The sequence below is a fragment of the Coregonus clupeaformis genome, chromosome 11 (assembly GCF_020615455.1).
Source record: "Coregonus clupeaformis isolate EN_2021a chromosome 11, ASM2061545v1, whole genome shotgun sequence".
In the NCBI taxonomy this organism is placed as follows: Eukaryota; Metazoa; Chordata; class Actinopteri; order Salmoniformes; family Salmonidae; genus Coregonus; species Coregonus clupeaformis.
This window is the reverse complement of record NC_059202.1, coordinates 50655861-50677056: the sequence shown is the minus strand read 5'-3', so window position 1 is coordinate 50677056 and position 21196 is coordinate 50655861. Positions and strand designations below refer to the sequence as shown.

Genomic DNA, 21196 nt, shown 5'->3' with positions numbered 1-21196 from the left:
TGCAGTGCAGCGGAACAAGTTCTCAACTATCAAACAGCCATTCCATTTTCACTGACAGAAATAACATATTTAGGGATAAAGTACAGAAGGACACTCAGTATGGATGAAGAATATGATGTTATCGTTCTCGGGACCGGTCTAACGGTGAGAAAACAGACAAAGTAATAGTACAACCGTCCAACAATGGTCACAGCTACTAGGTGTGTAGAAGGCTAATCTGTAGGCTAATGTCATGGCTAACTAACGTTAGTGCTAAATTAGCTTGCTAGCTCGTTTGTTAGAACTCTATTTTCAGATTTTTTTTCTCGGGAATCGGTGTCTACTATGTTTCTCAGTAGTGTTGTGGCGATACTTTCCCCAGTCAGCAATAAGGGACAGCTCCCATACAACAGTATTTCCAGTTATTTTCCTTAGTAAAATGTAGCTAGTTTCCTACGCTAAGTAGCTACTGTATTAGTTAGCTTGCTGTGTTGACATTGTTCTTTACTGTGTTGTTTAAATTGTTTACACTGTTGTTTACACATTTAAAACATAAATGACAATTGTTATCTCTTTGTGTAGCTACCTAGCTATCTGGCTTATCTTTTTCTTCCATAGGAATGCATTCTGTCTGGCATTATGTCAGTGAAGGGAAAGAAGGTGCTTCATATGGACAGGAACTCTTACTATGGAGCAGAGAGTGCGTCCATCACGCCACTGGAAGATGTAAGCAAAGGCACACAAGATGACTATGACCCTTTTCATGCTATAATGCCGAACCATACTTTGCTGGCTGGGATCTTTTGTTTTCACATATTCCCTTCTGGCAACTATGGTGGATCCCAAACTAGGCCAGCCCAGTAATTGGTTTAACTTGGCTCAGTTGGGTCAAAAGGGTATTAGATTATTAACCTTAGGTTCCACAGCCCCCACTGTGTGGTGCCATCACACAGATAGCGTAATATGTTATATTATGTATGCTATCACTCACATCTCAGTTTTATTTTCAAAAGTTGAGGCACAGCTGAGTTTCAGATACTCACAATCTGACAGCTCTATGTTTTATTGTCAAATAAACTAAGTCATGAATGAAATTGAATGAAGTAATAATACAAAGTTTAATCATTTCTGTTTGTCTTCTTCTTGTCCCCCTCCAGTTGTACAAGCGCTTCAGTCTTCCCGGTAAACCTCCAGAGTCCATGGGAAGAGGTCGGGACTGGAGCGTGGACCTCATCCCAAAGTTTCTGATGGCCAATGGTAGGAAAGCAATATGGGGTGTATTCAATTCACTAGGATCCAAACAGAACCAAACGGAATGAAACTGTGAGGAACCTACCTACATTTGTCCAATAGAAACGCTTGTTTTCATTGCAAAATGTTTTACATTTGGAGGAAAGGGCTTCTGTTGTAAAACGTTTTTGCAACTGTTTGCTACGGTCATCATCTAATGAATACACCCATGTTATTCTAGATATAATACTCAGTGCAGGGTTGTGTTCATTAGCCACCACACGGAAGAAAGGGGACTGTACAGAAAGGGACTACTTGGACTATTTTCATTTTCTGTTGCAGAATGTTAAAAAATGTTTTCAGTCAAATGCCCTAATGAACACAACCCACGTATACTTTTCATGAATGTTATCAAAGGCCTCTCCCTCAGCAGCTTATTTAATCTTGGTACACATCAGGATTATTTTGAAATGTTTTCCGTTGTATGCCTTAACGAACATGACCTCTTTTCTTCTCTCTGCTCTACCCAGGTCAGCTTGTGCGGATGTTGCTGATCACTCAGGTGACCCGTTACCTGGACTTCAAGGTGATCGAGGGCAGCTATGTCTACAAGAAGGGAGCGATCTACAAAGTGCCTGTCACTGAGACAGAGGCACTGGCCTCCAGTGAGTATATCAATGGGATTTTCAGTGGCTTATTCCTATAATATAGGCTATGCCAGACACTTTTATCCAAAGCGACTTACAGTACAGTTAGTGCATACATTTCTTGTAGAGTTTAGAAAAAAAGATTTGTGTCACTCCTAGGGCTGTTGCGGTGACCGCGTTACCGTCACACCGGCGGTCACAAGTCATGAAGGCAGTCAAATTCCATGTGACCGTTTAGTCACGGTATCTCCAAGCTCTGATGCTCATTAATAGCCTACCAAACTTGTTACATGTCTATAGGCTATGCAATTGCGCGAGAAAACATAGTGATGGCCTCTACTAAAAAGAGGAGGATCCCATCAGCTTTCTATAGGCTAGGTGTACATATTTATTTCTCAATTTTCCTAATATTAATAAAATGAACCACGGGAAAAGCGTACTCCATTCGCTATTTAAGTGCATAGATTACATTAGTGGAACATTCGCGCTTATAGCCTACTGCTGTGTGCGCATTGCTGCATTTATAATGTGAAGAAAAAGCCTAATAGTTATCAACATTTTAAGCTAAACCTCATCTGTTGCGTCAGGCTCATTGCTTAAAACAGTTTTTTTTATGCTAGTGGTTGTATTAATTTGGGATCTATCGCATCCCACAACTGTCCCAGACTATGTTTGGAATATGTATTTCTCGCACAATAGAATACAGTGGGGAAAAAAAGTATTTAGTCAGCCACCAATTGTGCAAGTTCTCCCACTTAAAAAGATGAGAGAGGCCTGTAATTTTCATCATAGGTACACGTCAACTATGACAGACAAAATGAGAAAGAAAATTCCAGAAAATCACATTGTAGGATTTTTAATGAATTTATTTGCAGATTATGGTGGAAAATAAGTATTTGGTCAATAACAAACGTTTCTCAATACTTTGTTATATACCCTTTGTTGGCAATGACACAGGTCAAACGTTTTCTGTAAGTCTTCACAAGGTTTTCACACACTGTTGCTGGTATTTTGGCCCATTCCTCCATGCAGATCTCCTCTAGAGCAGTGATGTTTTGGGGCTGTCGCTGGGCAACACAGACTTTCAACTCCCTCCAAAGATTTTCTATGGGGTTGAGATCTGGAGACTGGCTAGGCCACTCCAGGACCTTGAAATGCTTCTTACGAAGCCACTCCTTCGTTGCCCGGGCGGTGTGTTTGGGATCATTGTCATGCTGAAAGACCCAGCCACGTTTCATCTTCAATGCCCTTGCTGATGGAAGGAGGTTTTCACTCAAAATCTCACGATACAGGGCCCCATTCATTCTTTCCTTTACACGGATCAGTCGTCCTGGTCCCTTTGCAGAAAAACAGCCCCAAAGCATGATGTTTCCACACCCATGCTTCACAGTAGGTATGGTGTTCTTTGGATGCAACTCAGCGTTCTTTGTCCTCCAAACACGACGAGTTGAGTTTTTACCAAAAAGTTATATTTTGGTTTCATCTGACCATATGACATTCTCCCAATCCTCTTCTGGATCATCCAAATGCACTCTAGCAAACTTCAGACGGGCCTGGACATGTACTGGCTTAAGCAGAGGGACACGTCTGGCACTGCAGGATTTAAGTCCCTGGCGGCGTAGTGTGTTACTGATGGTAGGCTTTGTTACTTTGGTCCCAGCTCTCTGCAGGTCATTCACTAGGCCCCCCCGTGTGGTTCTGGGATTTTTGCTCACCGTTCTTGTGATCATTTTGACCCCACGGGGTGAGATCTTGCGTGGAGCCCCAGATCGAGGGAGATTATCAGTGGTCTTGTATGTCTTCCATTTCCTAATAATTGCTCCCACAGTTGATTTCTTCAAACCAAGCTGCTTACCTATTGCAGATTCAGTCTTCCCAGCCTGGTGCAGGTCTACAATTTTGTTTCTGGTGTCCTTTGACAGCTCTTTGGTCTTGGCCATAGTGGAGTTTGGAGTGTGACTGTTTTGAGGTTGTGGACAGGTGTCTTTTATAATGATAACAAGTTAAAAGAGGTGCCATTAATACAGGTAGCGAGTGGAGGACAGAGGAGCCTCTAAAAGAAGAAGTTACAGGTCTGTGAGAGCCAGAAATCGTGCTTGTTTGTAGGTGACCAAATACTTATTTTCCACCATAATTTGCAAATAAATTCATAAAAAATCCTACAATGTGATTTTCTGGATTTTTTTCTTCTCAATTTGTCTGTCATAGTTGACGTGTACCTATGATGAAAATTACAGGCCTCTCTCATCTTTTTAAGTGGGAGAACTTGCACAATTGGTGGCTGACTAAATACTTTTTTTCCCCACTGTAGGTGAAGTGTGTAAAGCCTGCGTAAAAAAAACAAAGCAGAGCTCATGCCTTTCATGCGACTTTTATCAAATTATCATTAGTCGCATCATGCAGCCTTAGTGTATTAAAATTCAAAACATATAGCCCAAAATTATCACAACTAAAGTTACATAAATAACTCTAAATTAAGCATATAGCAGGACCTGTTTCTTTGTTAACTGTTCAACACAGAATAGCCGCATGTGCGCACTCCCTCAAATCGTTTGGAGAAAATATCCTTTCTATTTTATTCAGCTTTGTTCAATTATATTCTTCATACTATAAAATAATGGCACGGAATTCTAAGCAAATCTTGTCTGCTAAATGAACTAGTGTAGCCCACAGCCATATGGCATAGCCAGATCAGAGCCTAACATAAGGACAACTCAGAGTATGCTATTCTGTTCTTCTGAAATAGACTACATTTTCTTCATATCATGTTTCTTTAGACCTGTCAAATAAATAATGGATTTATTGTGATGGTGTCGCCTATATTACATGGATTTATTATACTTTTTTAAATGTAGATGTTCCAAAGGTCTGCATCAGTGGCTTGTAGGCTATGCGTGGAAGACAGGAGATGCTAAATATGTTTATGTTAATTAAATGTCAATTACTGTGAGACCGACAGTTATTTGCTTGACAATCACCGGCTGACAAAATGTCATGACCGCCACAGCCCTAGTTATCATCTGTTGCTTATTTTTATAATAACCAATTATAATGTGGATTACCTATGCTACTCAAGTAGAAAAAAGTTGTATGTCTAGTAAATCAAGCATTCTATTAACTTATGCTATACACTGAGTGTACAAAACATTAAGGACACCTGCTCTTTCCATGACATAGACTAACCAGGTGAATCCAAGTGAAAGCTATGATCCCTTGTTGATGTCACTTGTTAAATTCACTTCAATCAGTGTAGATGAAGGGGAGGAGACAGGTTAAAGAAGGATTTTTAAGCCTTGATACAATTGAGACATGGATTGTGTATGTGTGCCATTCAGAGGGTGAATGGGCAAGTCAAAAGATTTAAGTGCCTTTGAACAGGGTATGATAGTAAGTGCCAGGCGCACCGGTTTGTGTCAAGAACTGCAACGCTGCTGGTTTTTTCACACTCAACAGTTTCCTGTGTGTATCAAGAGTGGTCCACCACCCAAAGGACATCCAGCCAACTTACATTTTACATTTACATTTTAGTCATTTAGCAGACGCTCTTATCCAGAGCGACTTACAGTTAGTGAATACATATATTTTTATACTGGCCCCCCGTGGGAATCGAACCCACAACCCTGGCGTTGCAAACGCCATGCTCTATCAACTGAGCTAAATCCCTGCCGGCCATTCCCTCCCCTACCCTGGACGACGCTGGGCCAATTGTGCGCCGCCCATGAGTCTCCCGGTCGCGGCCGGCTGCGACAGAGCCTGGATTCGAACCAGGATCTCCAGTGGCACAGTTAGCACTGCGATGCAGTGCCTTAGACCACTGCGCCACTCAATTGTTGGAAGCATTGGAGTCAACATGGGTCAGCATCCCTGTGGAACGCATTCGACACCTTGCAGAGTCCATGCCCCGATGAATTGAGACTGTTCTGAGGGCAAAAGTGGGGGGTGCAACTCAATGTTAGGAAGGTGTCCTTAATGTTTTGTACACTTAGTGTATACCACTTAGCAGAAGCTTTTATCCAAAGCGACTTGCAGTGAGTGAGTGCAATTTTTTTGTTGTATATGTAGCTATGTGATCCCTGTGGGAATTTAAGCCACAAATGAACCCACATCCTTTTAACTGAGCCATACAGGACCACATTCTTAATCTTAGTTCAAACACCCAACAGCTTTTTCTTTTTCTGTCTCACTGACTTTTCTACACACTCTCAGGCTTGATGGGGATTTTCGAGAAGAGACGGTTCAGGAACTTCTTGATTTTCGTTGCCAACTATGACGTGAATGATCCCAAAACCATGGAGGGTGTCGACCCCAACAAGGCGACAATGCGTGACTTGTACAAGAAGTTCAGCCTGGGCCAGGATGTGATGGACTTCACTGGCCACGCCCTCGCCCTCTACAGGACAGACGAGTAAGTGGCTGTGTCCCAAATGGCACCCCATTCACAATATATAGTGCACTACTTTTGACCAGGGCCCATAGGGGTCTGGTCAAAAGTAGTGCACTGTATAGGGAATAGGGTGCCATTTGGGACACAGACTCCGCAGTCGTCACCACCACTACTTGAGTTGAGATGGCACATAGGCTGTTTCACTTCCCTTACTAGTTGTGTATCAACTTTATTATATATTTGTGTGTTTCTTGGTGTTTTATTTATTTTATTTATTGTGAGAGCTCTGGTGAGTAAGATTTCTAATGTATTCATTACTCATCATGGCAAATTAACTTTAACTTGAAAGATGGGAACTACTTTAACAAGTGTCATATTTAAAATATCTATAAGCATTTATGATGGCTTATTCATGAACATTATAACAGTGTGTTACAATCTCTTTGTTTGATCTCTCAGCTACCTGGACCAGCCCTGCATCGACACCATCAACAGGATCAAGCTCTACAGTGAGTCTCTGGCCAGATACGGCAAGAGTCCTTATCTCTACCCTCTCTACGGCCTGGGGGAGCTGCCACAAGGCTTTGCCAGGTAAGATTCACTTGTTTACCTCCTCCCTGCCACTATCATTTGTCCATCTTTAGCCTTTTGGTTGATGAACCCAAGGTAATCAGTTTAATTCCCGCAGGGATCCCATACACACACTGAAAATGTGTACACTCACTGCACCATACGTTTAAAAGTGTCTGCTCAGTGGCACTAATAATAATAATATGAACCCATCCCATGCTCCACTATTCACCAGTGTCTTTGAATTGACCTCTCTCCCGCTAGGTTGAGTGCTATCTATGGTGGGACCTACATGCTGAACAAGCCCATAGAGGAGATCGTTATGGAGAATGGAAAGGTGGTGGGGGTCAAGTCAGAGGGAGAGGTCAGATTTTGTCACATTTTTACCTCTAAATGTTATTATTGTTTTATATTAGTTCTTAATGGTGATTTAATTATGGCAGTGTATACAACCGACAGAGTTTGAATGTTTCCAGATGGAAATTCACTAACCCTATGCCTTACCCAAAACTTAACCCTTACTCTAACCCACCCTAACCTTAACTATAACCCTAACCACTACCATCTCTCCTTCCCTCTCCAGATAGCCCGCTGTAAGCAGCTGATCTGTGACCCCAGCTACGTCATGGACAGAGTCAGCAAGGTCGGCCAGGTGGTCCGTATCATCTGTGTCATGAGCCACCCCATCAAGAACACCGGCGACGTCAACTCCTGCCAGATCATCATCCCTCAGATCCAGGTCAACAGGAAACATGGTGAGACCCCTGGATACTAGGGTACCTAGCCTACATAAAGACTTAATAATACATTCATAACCATACATACCACATTCATAAGCAGTAGATAAGCATTTCATAAATGATTGTGTGTGAAATGAAGTTGTCACTGAAATATGTTGTGACTTTTTGAAATGGTATTGACTGTGTTCATTAGGCACCAAATATAATAAAAAATAAACAGGGAGGGACTACCTGGAAGACATTTTTTTTTTATGTTTTCCCGTTGAAAAACTTTTTTCTACTTTTTCTACCCTACTGAACACAACCTAGTAGAGCTTAGTGAGGGTGTATGATTTGTCACTGATCTGTTGTGTTTTCATTTTAGACATCTATGTGTGTATGATCTCCTCGGCCCACAACGTGGCAGCGCAGGGCAAGTACATTGCCATCGCCAGCAGCGTAGTGGAGACCAACGACCCAGAGAAGGAGCTCAAACCGGCCCTGGATCTATTGGAGCCTATTGAACAGAAGTAGGCCTTTGATTCTATGATACTATACAGTGCATTTGGAAAGTATTCAGACCCCTTCCCTTTTTCCACATTTTGTTACGTTACAGCCTAATTTTAAAATGGATTAAATGAAATGTTTTCCTCATCAATATACACACAATACCCCATAATGACAAAGCGAAAACAGGTTTTTAGAAATGTTTGCAAATTTATTCAAAATAAAAAACAGACCTTATTTACATAAGTATTCAGACCCTTTGCTATGAGACTCGAAATTTTACATTTGACGTTTTAGTCATTTAGCAGACACTCTTATCCAGAGCGACTAACAGTTAGTGAGTGCATACATTTTCATACTGGCCCCCCGTGGGAAACGAACCCACAACCCTGGCGTTGCAAGCGCCATGCTCTACCAACTGAGCTACAGGGGACTACACAATTGAGCTCAGGTGCATCCTGTTTCCATTGATCATCCTTGAGATGTTTTTACAACTTGATTGGAGTCGTCCTGTGGTAAATTCAATTGATTGGACATGATTTGGAAAGGCACACACCTGTCTATATAAGGTCCCACAGTTGACAGTGCATGTCAGAGCAAAAACCAAGTCATGATGTCGAAGGAATTGTCCGTAGAGCTCCGAGACAGGATTGTGTCAAGGCACAAATCTGGGGAAGGGTACCAAAACATTTCTGCAGCATTGAAGGTCCCCAAGAACACAGTGGCCTCCATCATTCTTAAATGGAAGAAGCTTGGAACCACCAAGACTCTTCCTAGAGCTGGCCGCCCGGCCAAACTGAGCAATCAGGGGAGAAGGTCCTTGGTCAGGGAGGTGACCAAGAACCCGATGGTCACTCTGACGGAGCTCCAGAGTTCCTCTGTGGAGATGGAAGGACATTCCAAAAGGACAAACATCTCAATCAGGCCTTTATGGTAGAGTGGCCAAACGGAAGCCACTCTTCAGTAAAAGGCACCTGACAGCCCGCTTGGAGTTTGCCAAAAGGCACCTAAAGGACTCAGACCTGAATGCCAAGCGTCACGTCTGGAGGACACCTGGCACCATCCCTATGGTGAAGCATGGTGTTGGCAGTATCATGCTTTGGGGATGTTTTTCAGCGGCAGGGACTGGCAGACTAGTCAGGATTGAGGGAAAGATGAACGGAGCAAAGTACATAGAGATCCTTGATGAAAACCTACTCTAGAGCGCTCAGGACCTCAGACTGGGGCGAAGGTTCACCTTCCAACAGGACAACGACCCTAAGCACACAGCCAAGACAATGCAGGAGTGACTTCGGAACAAATCTCTGAATGTCCTTGAATGGCCCAGCCAGAGCCCGTACAACCCAATCGAACATCTCTGGAGAGACCAGAAAATAGCTGTGCAGCAACGCTCCCCTTCCAACCTGACAGAGCTTGAGAGGATCTGCAAAGAATGGGAGAAACTCCCCAAATACAGGTGTGCCAAGCTTATAGCGTCATACCCAAGAAGACTCGAGGCTGTAATCGCTGCCAAAGGTGCTTCAACAAAGTACTGATTAGAGGGTCTGAATACTTATGTAAATGTGATATTAAAGTTAGTTTTTTTGCTTTGTCATTGAGGTATTGTGTGTAGATTGATGAGGAAAAAAACAGTTTAATCAATGTTTGAATAAGGCTGTAACGTAACAAAGTGGAAAAAGTCAAGGGGGTCTGAATACTTTCTGAATGCACTGTAGTATATTATACTATAAGATACATATTATAATGATACTACTATACTGTTATAGTGTTACTGTTATACTACTAGCACAGGCGCTCACATCACTGGAACACAATGCTGTAATATTATTTTCACACGACTGAGCTGTACCGCACTGGCTTGGTTAAATATTCACCGTTCGTTAATGTTTCCTTACCCCGTTGAAACCTTCTCTCCTCAGGTTTGTTAGCATCAGCGATCAGTATGCACCAACTGACATGGGAAAAGACAGCCAGGTGAGTGCATATTTCCTAATCCTCATGTTGGGCTGCACTCTTCTTTGAAATTGTCAGGAGGTGCAAACATTTTCTGAACACTAACCACGTTTCCATCCAGTTTTTATACGAGTAAAGTAATATAATATTTTGTAAAAAATCATGACAGCTGTGATGGAAACAGGAAGTTTTGGTGTAATTTTATCAATGTGTTCATTTGAAATGGTGGGATCTTGTTGTGTCTGTAAAATTAATATGTGGGAAATGGCGGTGGAAAAGACTTTATGCGCAAATATTGATATAAAAACCATTTGGGGTCAAGCGATGATATGGTGTGTGGTCCTCCCACTACGACTTGGGAAACCATGCAGTTTATTAGGCTACAGATTTAAATACTATAAATTATGATGAATTTAACAGGGTGGTAAAAGTGCACGTGATGAGCTTGATGCTGCTTTCCAATAAATATTGAGGGTCTGATTCTGGTGACATGATGATCGATGCTTGACTGTCCTTTGACAAATAAATGTTCTTGCTCTTATCCATAATAATCTCATCATGTAGACTAGCCAACCCCCACAGCCTACCCGCACTATCTGCCAGCTGTTGGCTAGAGCGCAGGTGCCAAGACCAGGAGCAGGCACATTTGCTATATAACGCAACAGTTTTTTTTTAAACCAAACTATCGGTAGAGTTAAAATACAATGGAAACGCATTGAAATTTAGAATTTTATTCGGTACATGAACATTTGCGTGAAGTACATTTTGTGTGCAGTACATCATCATGCACTGATTTTTATCCGCAACAAGTCAATTTGGTAGAAACGTACCACTGGTGGGAAAATTCACAAATTTTCTTTGTGTATTTTAATTTTTTTTCGCATGAAAATCTGTCGCCAATTGGATGGTAACCTAGCTATAGACTTACATAGCGTATTCATACATAGGCCTGTAGACATGTTTTCATTTGTTCAACTTTTTCCTCTTTCCCCTTCTATGCAGATATTTATCTCCCGTACGTATGATGCAACGACCCACTTCGAAACCACCTGTGATGACATCAAGGACATCTACAAGCGCGTGATGGGCACCGAGTTTGACTTTGCAGAGATGGAGCGCACAAAGAACGACATCTTTGGAGATGCAGGTGATCAGTGATAGTATCATGTTAGTGTCCAGACAGCTCCAAATCTTAACAAACTGGTTTATAATCCAAATGCATTGTTGGAATCTGTATCTATGACCATTTTAAAACAATGGAAATATATTTGTAGAAAAAATAAAGATATGTTTATTACTGGCATGCGGATAATTTTGGGTGGCTGCGTTTTAATAATGAATTTGACAGTTTGTTAAGAACATGCAATGATCACATTGTGTACGATCATGGTTTCTTCAAATTCAGACATGTGAATGTCACCAAAGAGTTTTATTCAGGGGTTTATACGTAGTCTATAATTGTGATATAAATTGTATTTTTACATAAGGCACTATTCTGTGTTTAAGTGAAATAAAGATTTATTTTATCTGGAATAGAGAAAATAACCATGGTCACTCTTTTTTTCTGCGTGTATGGGGGTGGAAAAGATGGGGAACACTTTGTCAATTTCTTTATACCGCAAAGGTGCAATAAATGTATTTACAAACATACAAATAAATACAAGATTGAACAAATACAGTATAACACAGAGCTCTGCATTGAAGCATTTGTCATCGTTAATCTATACAGAATCTACCTGTCATAGAAAATGATTAAGAATAAATAAATCTACACTAAATTAAAACGTAATGGTGCAACGATTTACACTAAGGAACCAAAATGTTGCTCTAAGTAAACTTTTTGAAAATCAAGGCTTTAAATACAGCAATAAACAATAACATGAATATAAAACATAAATTATTGAGAAAATGTTTTATCTTACACCACAATGATTTAGATCAGTGTGTCAAACTTAGGAGAAAACTCCCAAGAACCCCCTAAAAAGCAGATTTTGGAGTAAAGGGGCCTCCCCTTCTGAGTCTGGTTCCTCTCGAGGTTACAATGTTTCCCTTGCCACTGTTCTTCTGCTTGCTCTTTGAAGTTTGAGTCGGTTTAATTTAAATAACAGCTGTTGATCATGGGCTCCCGAGTGGCGTAGCGGTCTAAGGCACTGCGTCTCAGTGCTAGAGGCGTCACTACAGACCCTGGTTCAGTTCCAGGCACTATAACAATCTGGCTGTGATTGGGAGTCCCATAAGACGGTGCACAATTCGCCCAGCGTCGTCCGGGTTTGGCCGGTGTAGGCCGTCATTGTAAATAAGAATTTGTTCTTAACTGACTTGCCTAGTTAAATAAAGGTTCAATAAAAAAAATACATGTACACTGAATTTCTGTAATAAATTCATTTTGTGGGGGAAAACTCATTCTGATTGGCTGGGCCTGGCTACTAAGTGGGTGGCGTGGGTGTGGGCCCACCCACCACCCATGGCTACACCCCTGCCCAGTCGTGAAATCCATAATAGATTAGGGCCTAATGATTTCCTTATATGAACTGTAACTCAGCAAAATCTTTGAAATTGTTGCGTTTATATTTTTGTTCAGTATAAAAAGGGCTTTATAAATCAAATGTGATTTGAATTTGATGTATTGAAGACTTCTGTCGAAGGCTTCCCCATCAGCTTAAGAAATAGTGCAAGTGTCACTCTGAGAAATCAGCAGGAAGGAGTTAATATTCATTGTGAATATCCCATGTTTTGCAAACGCTTTGTCTGCCGTTGTGTCTGCAAAATAAAGAAATAATTGTCAGAAACTAGCATTCTTGCGACTAAGAATCCCTATGTATTGCAAACATCGAATTTCTTTCAATGTTAAAGGTCCTACTAATTAACCCCAAAATACCATAAATGTAGCTAATCTTAACGAATGCAGTATAGGGAAAAAGTCTGATCTCTCACCAGTTATAAATACAGGTAGACGAGCTGATACATTCTGGACCTGCAGGCGGACTAGACAGTGGAGGTAGTTGGGTCGTGCCCTTGAAATGACGTCACATTCATGGTAGGGTAAGACCTCCACCATTCCAGCCTCCTGGCAGACGTCCATGAAGCTCTTTTTACCCTGTGCCTCAGCACTAGACCTGTAGAAGGAGGGATGACCAGTTCCGGCAGTTAGTTAGAATCTTTATGGGAACATTAGTTTCCTTGAATTACAAAAATTACTCTGGCCTGGATTCTTACAAACACAGTGTCTTTGACTACCTGCACCGTGATTGAACTTTTACAAGCGCAAGAATAAGCTTACCGTGCGTTCTCTTTCAGCATCCGGCTGTCTCTGTAGTGCAAGAGCCATTTCCACTTCCCCTTTTTACTCAGCCCCTCCAGGAAAACAGACATTTTCTTAATGTTGCCTAAGAGAAAGAAAGAGACATTGAGTGAGTCATACACATACATCTATGCAATGTAGGAGGGGACATTATAGCCTGGCCCCAGATCTGTTTCATGCCAAACATCGGCCATAGCAGTTGGCAAGATGACACAAACTGATCTGGGACCAGGGACATCATAGTTGCGTGTAGAGATTGACAGTTGTGAAAACATAATGAAATGTAACAAATGCACTTTTATATATGGTCTCTTGCAAATCGGGAAGCGCCCATACTGAGACTCAGTGTGTCCAGTGCTGCTCCCTCAAACACCACAAAACCGCCTTTGCTGAAGAGTTCTTGGTGGGTCAGGTTCACAATGTCATCAGGACGATCAATACCAGCAAACAACACATTCTGAGCCTTCTTCAATTCGAGCAAGTGAGGGACCTGAGGGTAAAACAGAAATCTCAAAATTACGATGATAATGTAATCCAACGTATACCGATTCAAAAAGGCTGGATTTCGAACCTGGATTGCTTATCCTTTTCCGGGAGTTTGAGATACTTTTATAAGTCTACAATGGTATAACAGTCTTACCTCACAAATGTGTTCAGCAATATCTTCATTCCTCAAGATAATGTATAGAGGGGACGAGGAACTATCCTTTCCAAGGCAGAATTGAGACTGTTGTACCGCTATGTGGCCTTCTGCTTCTAACAGCTCCTACAAATATAACAAGCTAGTTTTTAAAAATGGCGCAAGAATGAACTTTGGCTTTCATTGTTGTACAACTTATGGTACGGTTTCGTACCCTGGTCCCAGATCTGTTTGCGCTGCATAGGCTATGGTCATTTGACACTGACCATAGAAGTTGGCAAGACAGCACAAACTGATCTAGAACCAGGCTAACATTTACGTTAATCTTACCTTTGTCTCTTTGAAGAATGGGTCATCTGATGTCACCAATATGTAGAACCTGAACTTGTTCTTACATGACTGTTTCACAACAGAGTTCAGATTATCATGCAGGTTGTCATACATGTCCTTCTTCATCTGCCCACAGAAGTCTTTGTCTTTGCTTGGGGCTCGAGACTTTGGCGAACTATTTCTCTTTGCTTCTTCCCTCTTGAGTCTCTCAGTTCTGTGTGGGTACTTTCTGCCTGCACAGACCGCAGTCATCATGGCATGGTATGCCTTGAAACTTTCCGCAACCAGATCTGAAACGTTGACATGCGTCATCTCACTGCCCTTTGTATAGGAGAGTTTTTGAAGATGCTGTGGCATATCTCTGTCTGTTTCTTCAGGCAAAGCTGTCCTTTCAGGCATATCTACTTTCAACTTCTGCCCTGCGAATGAAGGTAGTCCTTCCCAGTGGTCTTCCGAGCTTTCCTGTTCCTGCAGGCTGGAAAAGTGCACTGTCACAGCCGGGCTACAGGAGGAAGCTCTTTCTTCTACATTTGACCTGTGGTGTCTTGATTGGTTGTACCTGCTGCTGCTGCTCTTCCTTTTACGTTTTAGCATCTGGTTCATTCTCTCTGAGAAGATAAGGGTCTCCAGATCCATAGAAGACTGAGTGAGGTCAGATTCATCAGCGTTATGTGTATCATCCCACCTCTTGGAGAACTCCAGAAAACTGCTCGAGCCCTGTCTGTTTGAGTTTGGAACTGTCCATGTGTGCATGCTTGTTGACGGTTTCAGAACGGGACCGTTTTCATAGGTGATTCTGTTTCCTTTGTGATCCAAAACTGTAACTAGGCATGGCTTTGCAACTGAGGAGACTTCCTCGTGGCTTTTGGAGGTGTTCCCACTCCTTTCTGGCCTACAATACTTTAACCAGTCCTGTTTGTTCTCTTCCATACAGGTAAATATTTTGTCTGATTCTTCAGACTGGAAGGTGACCGAATTGGAAGTGCCTTGCTTGCTGAAGTCCAAAACGTCATCAAATTCCCTTTTCTCCCATTGCTGATACTGGCGTAAAGAATTGATGAAGTCAAGTTTTGTTTTATTCACCCGGGATGTACTACTTGCGTGTTTGTCATCTGATACCCAATTTGTCTCTAGACTAGATTCAATGTTGTCTTGATCTACAGCAGGCCCCTCACTTTCATCCATAACATCCTCATAATCTTGCAAACTTGCAATCTGTCTCCTCATCTCAGTGACATATGGTGTGTTATACGGGTGAGCATTAGTGTTTGAGTGGACAGGGGCATCGGTTTGTTTGCTTTTGAGAACATCTGAAGACATAGGGTCAATATCCGTTTGTCCTTCTTTCCAGCTGTACTCTCCTCTGCTGTCTTCACTCTTCGAGAGATTCACAGCCATGGCAGGTTGTTGGCTGTATGGATGGAGGTCAGTAAAGTTGTGCACTGAAAGGTTCTGAGAAGCTGCTGTAGGTCCACTTACTCCTGGGATACTCTGACGGATGGACTGTATGATAATCTCTGAGTCAGGACACAAGTTAGTGTCTCCTTCCAAAGCGATTTCACTCAAGTCCCGAGTTAATGTTCTTTCTGTTGATTCATTGGACAGGACTTCAAGGTGGATTGATGGCACAGAGAATGCTGCTTTCTCTGTTAAGGTGCTATGGGTTTTGGGAGAGGAGTCAGGGATCCTATGCAGTGAATCGTGACTTGAAAGAGCATACAGGTCTTGTTCAGCAGGGGTAAATTGCATATTTGAGTAAGGATTGTAATCGTTTTTTTCCTTTGAAGAAGTATAGGGAGTGTTGAGAGGTGTGCTAGTGGCGATTGGCTTCTTGCGGGGTTCAGTCCATACTTGAGACAACTGATTACCAATGGCTTCCAGATGATTTGGTTTGTTATTGTTGTTGCTGGATTTATGCAACATATTCTCTACAGAGCTAGAGCTGCTACTAACACTTGGTTCATGTGGTTCACCATGAGCCTTTTCCTTTTCAATAAGAGCAAGACCACTGTTGAGGTTGGGCATGTTGGTGTCTTTCGAATCGGGCAACAAAACAGTCTTCGGTGTGTGATGGTCATAAGACAATTCTGTAACGAAAGGTGGCTCATCTTGTGTAGGCGTTGGGCATCTGCTGTGACCTTCCCTGGTGCTGAGGGGTTTGCTGACCCCACCGGTATCGCAGATAGCCAAGGAGCCACTGTAGATGTCAGGAATCGGGATGTAACCATACGGCACATCGTCCACGGTAGGGGTTGGGCATCTACTGACAGATTCAGTTCCCTTTGAAACTATTGTAAGCATTTCATCTGAAAACAAATGATCCCTATGACACACTGAAGAGATTGGTGTCTCTTTCTGACATGAGTGAGTGTCGTGCAACTCTGTGTGCATGATTTCCTTGCTATCCTTCTCTACTTCAATGAATGGTAATTCTACTCCAATAAATGGTATTTCAATCTGAGCACGCACTGTCTCTGATGTCTGACTGTGTGAATGTAGAACATCTTTGTGTGTGATATCTTCCCTGGGAAATCCTACTTGAATCAGTGGTATTTCTACCTGGCCTGTCAGTATTTCTGATGTCTCGTCTTGAGAATGTTGGGGCCCTTGTGTGTCAATATCAGATTTACTCTGACCCGGCATTGATATCTGTTTCTGATCCTTAGAATCCCTAATCCCATTGAAATCAGTCTTAACTACTGTTTTAGCCTCTCCAGAAACATCCTTGGACTGAATGGGTGTGTCGAACTCACCTACACAAGGCGTGTTCCCATCACATACTGGAAATACTCTCGTGGTCAGTACCTCATCTTTAGATTGAATCTCACCCTGCATCTCTGGCAGTACTCTAGTAGTGCCAACAGAAACATCCCCAACCTGCTCCATTGGTAGTACCTCATCGGTGGAAGCATTTCTATCATGCACTGCAATGGGTTCTTTGTCTATATACAGCTTGCTATACAATTTCACAGGTAGTGTCGTAGTTCTCGAATCATTTCCATCATGCGCCACTGACGGTGTTTCTTTATGGGAATCATTTTCATTATGTGATATCTCTGGTGGCGTCTCAGCCACAGAATTATTCCCATCACACACTGCAGGTGCTGCTCTATCTCCTGAATCTTTTTCATAATTCACCGCTGATAGTGCCTCATCTCTAGTATCATTCCCTTCCTGCAATGCAGTTTGCACCTCATTTTTGGAGTTCCCATCATCCCGTGACACATCTTTGGGAATCTTTTCATCATGCATTGCTTTGAGTGCCTTGTCAATGGAATCATTCCCAACATTCCCAGCAGGTTGTGCATCGATTTCCTTGTTTGTGGTGTCTTTCCCAACATGCACTGCCTCTGGTTTTGCTGCTTCAACAGAATCCTTCACCCTATGATATGCTTTGTGCGTCTCCTTTTTGGACTCACTGCCATCACAGATGGCAACGTAAGACCCATCTCTGGGTTCACTTGCATTACGCTCAACTCTGTCAGCCATATTGGTAACGTCACCATCCCCCAGCACCTCTGTGCATGACATTGTTTTGACTGAATCGTTATCTTTAACTCGTTGTGCCTTATCAACATCTTTAGATTCCATGGTTTTAAGACTTGCTATGTTTTGTTCTCCATCATGGCTCCTCTCCTCCTTTTGGATTTCCTTTTCGGCTTTGCCCTCCAAACCCTGGGCAGTTCTTTGAGTCTCCAGGACCTTTTCTTGATTAATGTACACACTTGCTGTCTGTTCACACAAGAGAATGTACGATCCATCACTTTCCAAAGTTCTTCTGTTAGGGGACACATCATTTTGGAGGGCACCATTGCTGTCAATCTCATGGTTGTTCGTTTCATCATCATCAAGTTCACTCGCGTTGTCTGACATCATGCTGTCGACACGGTCTCTGTAAACCTGTAGAGAAAAGAGAATAGCAAGATAAACAATGAATCATTGCAAAACTAAAATGTGTATCATGTCAACAAAATATTTATTGGAAAACATTTGTGCTTTACATATATATTTGTTTTCTAACCTTTAACTCAAGACCTGTACTTTGTTTGTGAAAAGAGATGGTTTCCTTGTGGAGTCCACTTTCTGGTTGGTATACTGGAGGATTTTTAAAATCTGTTCTTTGCTTGGACTCAGGGGAATCCTTTGTGTCTACAGTGACATCTAACACAGCCGAGGCTGTTTTCATTGAAAGGTCTAATACCTCAGGTTCCAAGCTTAATGGTTGTGCTTCTTTTTCACCCGCGTTACTAAGGTCCAGAACTTCAGGTTCTGGTATCCTGGAAGGGGCAATATAAGCAGGGGAACTTGTCTTGGTCTCAGATGGAACCTGGGTTTGTACCATTCCATGATCCACTTCTGTAGAATATTTTTCTTCCAAACATGGAAGACTTGGGTCTGCCTGGAAGAACCTAGCAGTGGACCTGCTGTAGAAAAGACCTATCCACATGTGGATGATGAGCTGAACCTGTTCGTTTGTGTCCTCAATGTTGAAATCCCATGGGCTGTACAGAGAGGGAGTGCAGAGGGATGAAGGAAAGGGACAGAGAAAGATCAAATTCCAGTCAAACAATTAGTCACAGATACATAGAGTATTATAGAATAAGCTTTCTGTCTCTAGCAAACTCTTCACTTGTCCTTTCTTCTAACTACTAGATGCATAACTAATCAAACTGAATATATTTTTATTTACACTGAGCAAAAATATAAATGCAAAATGTAGTGTTGGTCCCATGTTTCATGAGCTGAAATAAAAGATCCCAGAAATGTTCCTTACGTACAAAAAGCTTATCTCTCTCATTTTTGCACAAATTTGTTTACATCCCTGTTAGTGAGCATTTCTCCTTTACCAAGATAATCCATCTACCTGACAGGTGTGGCATATCAAGAAGCTGATTAAACAGCATGATCATTACACAAGTGCACCTTGTGCTGGGGACAATAAAAGGCCACTCTAAAATGTGCAGTTTTGTCACACAACACAATGATACAGCTGTCTCAAGTTTTTAGGAAGCGTGCAATTGGCATGCTGACTGCAGGAATGTCCACCAGAGCTGTAGCCAGAGATTTGAATGTTCATTTCTCTACCATAAGCCACCTCTAATGTAGTTTTAGAGAATTTGGCAGTACATTCAACCGGCCTCACAACCGTGTACGACAACGTGTTCCAGTTCCCGCCAATATCCAGCAACTTCGCACAGCCATTGAAGAGGAGTAGGACAGTATTCCACAGGCCACAATCAACAGCCTGATCAACTCTATTTGAAGGAGATGTGTCACGCTGCATGAGGCAAATGGTGGTCACACCAAATACTGACTGGTTTTCTGATCCACGCCTCTACCTTTTTTTAAGGTATCTGTGACCAACAGATGCATATCTGTATTCCCAGTCATGTGAAATCCATCGTTTAGGGCCTAATTAATGTAATTCAATTGACTGATTTCCTTATATGAACTGTAACTTTGTCAAATCTTTGAAATTGTTGCATGTTGTGTTTATATTTTTGTTCAGTGTAAATTACAAATTGTAAGTACATACCCATGTAGGGCTCTAATAACTGTTATATCCATTGGGTTGTTGGTAAACTTGCTGTCTGAATTAAAGTCATAGTTTTCCTTCCACAGCCTTGTCACTTGAACTGAGCCGTCTTTTTCGATGAACTGCCGTAAGCGACGGAACTTCTGCCTGCGCCCGATTCCTTTGCTCATGGATTCTGGAGCCATTCCGGGTTCCTCCCCGAGTTCCTTCCTGTTCTGGTCCTGCTCCTGACACCGGAAGGCCCGTAGTGCTTGAGTTCCGTCACCATAGACCATATCCTTGTGATGCGGCTGAAGTCCCTCCGAAATGGGGACTTGGAGGATTGAACCTGACAAACCCAATAGTAGAGAGGATGGCGGCAGTGAGTAAGAATGCTCTTGTGAGACTAACACAACCCGCTCCCCACTCCCCACCACCAGCCCCTTGGGTGACGGAGACTGAGGGGGAAGTTTAAGCCTAGCAGCAGAAGGGTGCTTCAGCAGAGCATGAAGGACAGACTCTGGCTCACCATCTGGCTCATGAGGAGAGCCACCATCTTTGACACTGTTGTCACTTATCACCAAACCTGGACAGCATTCTTGTTGCTGAAGAGCCAGGTGGTCTGGCTGCTGTGCCAGTACTTTGTCATTACTGGTACTGAGGGCCAAATCGGCCAATAGGGTCAGAGCATCTGCTGGTGGGCATGATGCATCACTGGCATCTTTCTTCACTGTGCGGGGCCTACCCCTACTGACAACACGCCTGACATCAGGGTCAAGTGTCAGTAGTTGGGAGGATATAGGTTGTGCTACTTTCTCATTTTCAAAAGAAGCTGGTGTGTGATAGTGTAACCACCCTGTAGAAACAAAAGAGAACAGAGAAAAGAGACAGAAGAAACGGTATGAAAACAAAAAACACGAAGTAGCGTATAGTGATAGTTAATACTTTGAAATTAAATTGTTGTAAGGCAGTCGCCTGCATTCAAATCTCCTCGCCAAAATTGAACCAAATTGTTTTATGATTTGTAATAGATTGAACTGGGGGACAGTAGCACGACACACAGCAAGACAAAGCAGAGGCAAAGGAGGTGGCAAGAGGCTAGCCTGGTCCAAGATCAGTTTGTGCTGTCTTATCAACTACAGCAGAAACACACCTGGGACCAGAATAGTAAGAAGCTATTAACATATTACTTCATAGTGTTGCTTTGCAGTTCAGATAGAAAAAGAGATATAGAAACAGAATCATCAGGAATTCAAGACAACAGGATTAAATCAACATATTTTTTTAAATTCAGCACATATTAACTGCAATCACAACTTAATTATCAAGATGAAGAATATCAATATCTAATTAAGTGTTTGGTTTAGTAGAACAAAATAAAATCAATCTGCATGTTCTGTTATTTGCATGACGTGAGGTTG

The 21196-nt window shown here is 42.2% G+C and overlaps 2 protein-coding genes across 5 annotated transcripts in view; one reads left to right on the top strand and one right to left on the bottom strand.

Annotated features, from left to right (window-relative positions):
- The first annotated feature begins 1 nt into the window (after position 1).
- Positions 2–11534, top strand: LOC121577076 (rab GDP dissociation inhibitor beta-like). Of its 2 annotated transcripts, none has more exons than XM_041890829.1 (11): positions 2–144; positions 598–705; positions 1137–1236; positions 1740–1874; positions 6063–6261; positions 6700–6831; positions 7075–7174; positions 7394–7565; positions 7915–8059; positions 9956–10010; positions 10992–11534. In XM_041890829.1, exons 1-11 carry the CDS (start codon positions 100–102, stop codon positions 11145–11147), a joined length of 1347 nt encoding a protein of 448 aa, XP_041746763.1. In that variant the 5' UTR covers positions 2–99; the 3' UTR covers positions 11148–11534. The 2 variants fall into 2 exon arrangements, with proteins under 2 accessions (XP_041746763.1, XP_041746764.1); XM_041890830.1 differs by lacking the exon at positions 2–144 and adding an exon at positions 182–200.
- Positions 11535–12272: 738 nt separating this feature from the next.
- The window catches only part of LOC121577074, a 30050-nt gene continuing 21126 nt past the window's right edge, over positions 12273–21196 (bottom strand). Inside the window, exons 15-22 of one of the 3 annotated variants that reach the window (XM_041890825.2) lie at positions 19797–20631; positions 18282–18762; positions 14261–18160; positions 13931–14056; positions 13627–13780; positions 13270–13375; positions 12924–13105; positions 12273–12749 (exon numbers count right to left, since the gene is read on the bottom strand). In XM_041890825.2, the coding sequence (XP_041746759.2) occupies positions 12649–12749; positions 12924–13105; positions 13270–13375; positions 13627–13780; positions 13931–14056; positions 14261–18160; positions 18282–18762; positions 19797–20631 (5885 nt within the window). In that variant the 3' untranslated portion in view covers positions 12273–12648. Of the gene's footprint in view, positions 12750–12923; positions 13106–13269; positions 13376–13586; positions 13781–13930; positions 14057–14260; positions 18161–18281; positions 18763–19796; positions 20632–21196 lie in introns of those variants that run through there. The other 2 variants (XM_041890827.2, XM_041890826.2) reach the window with 2 other exon arrangements.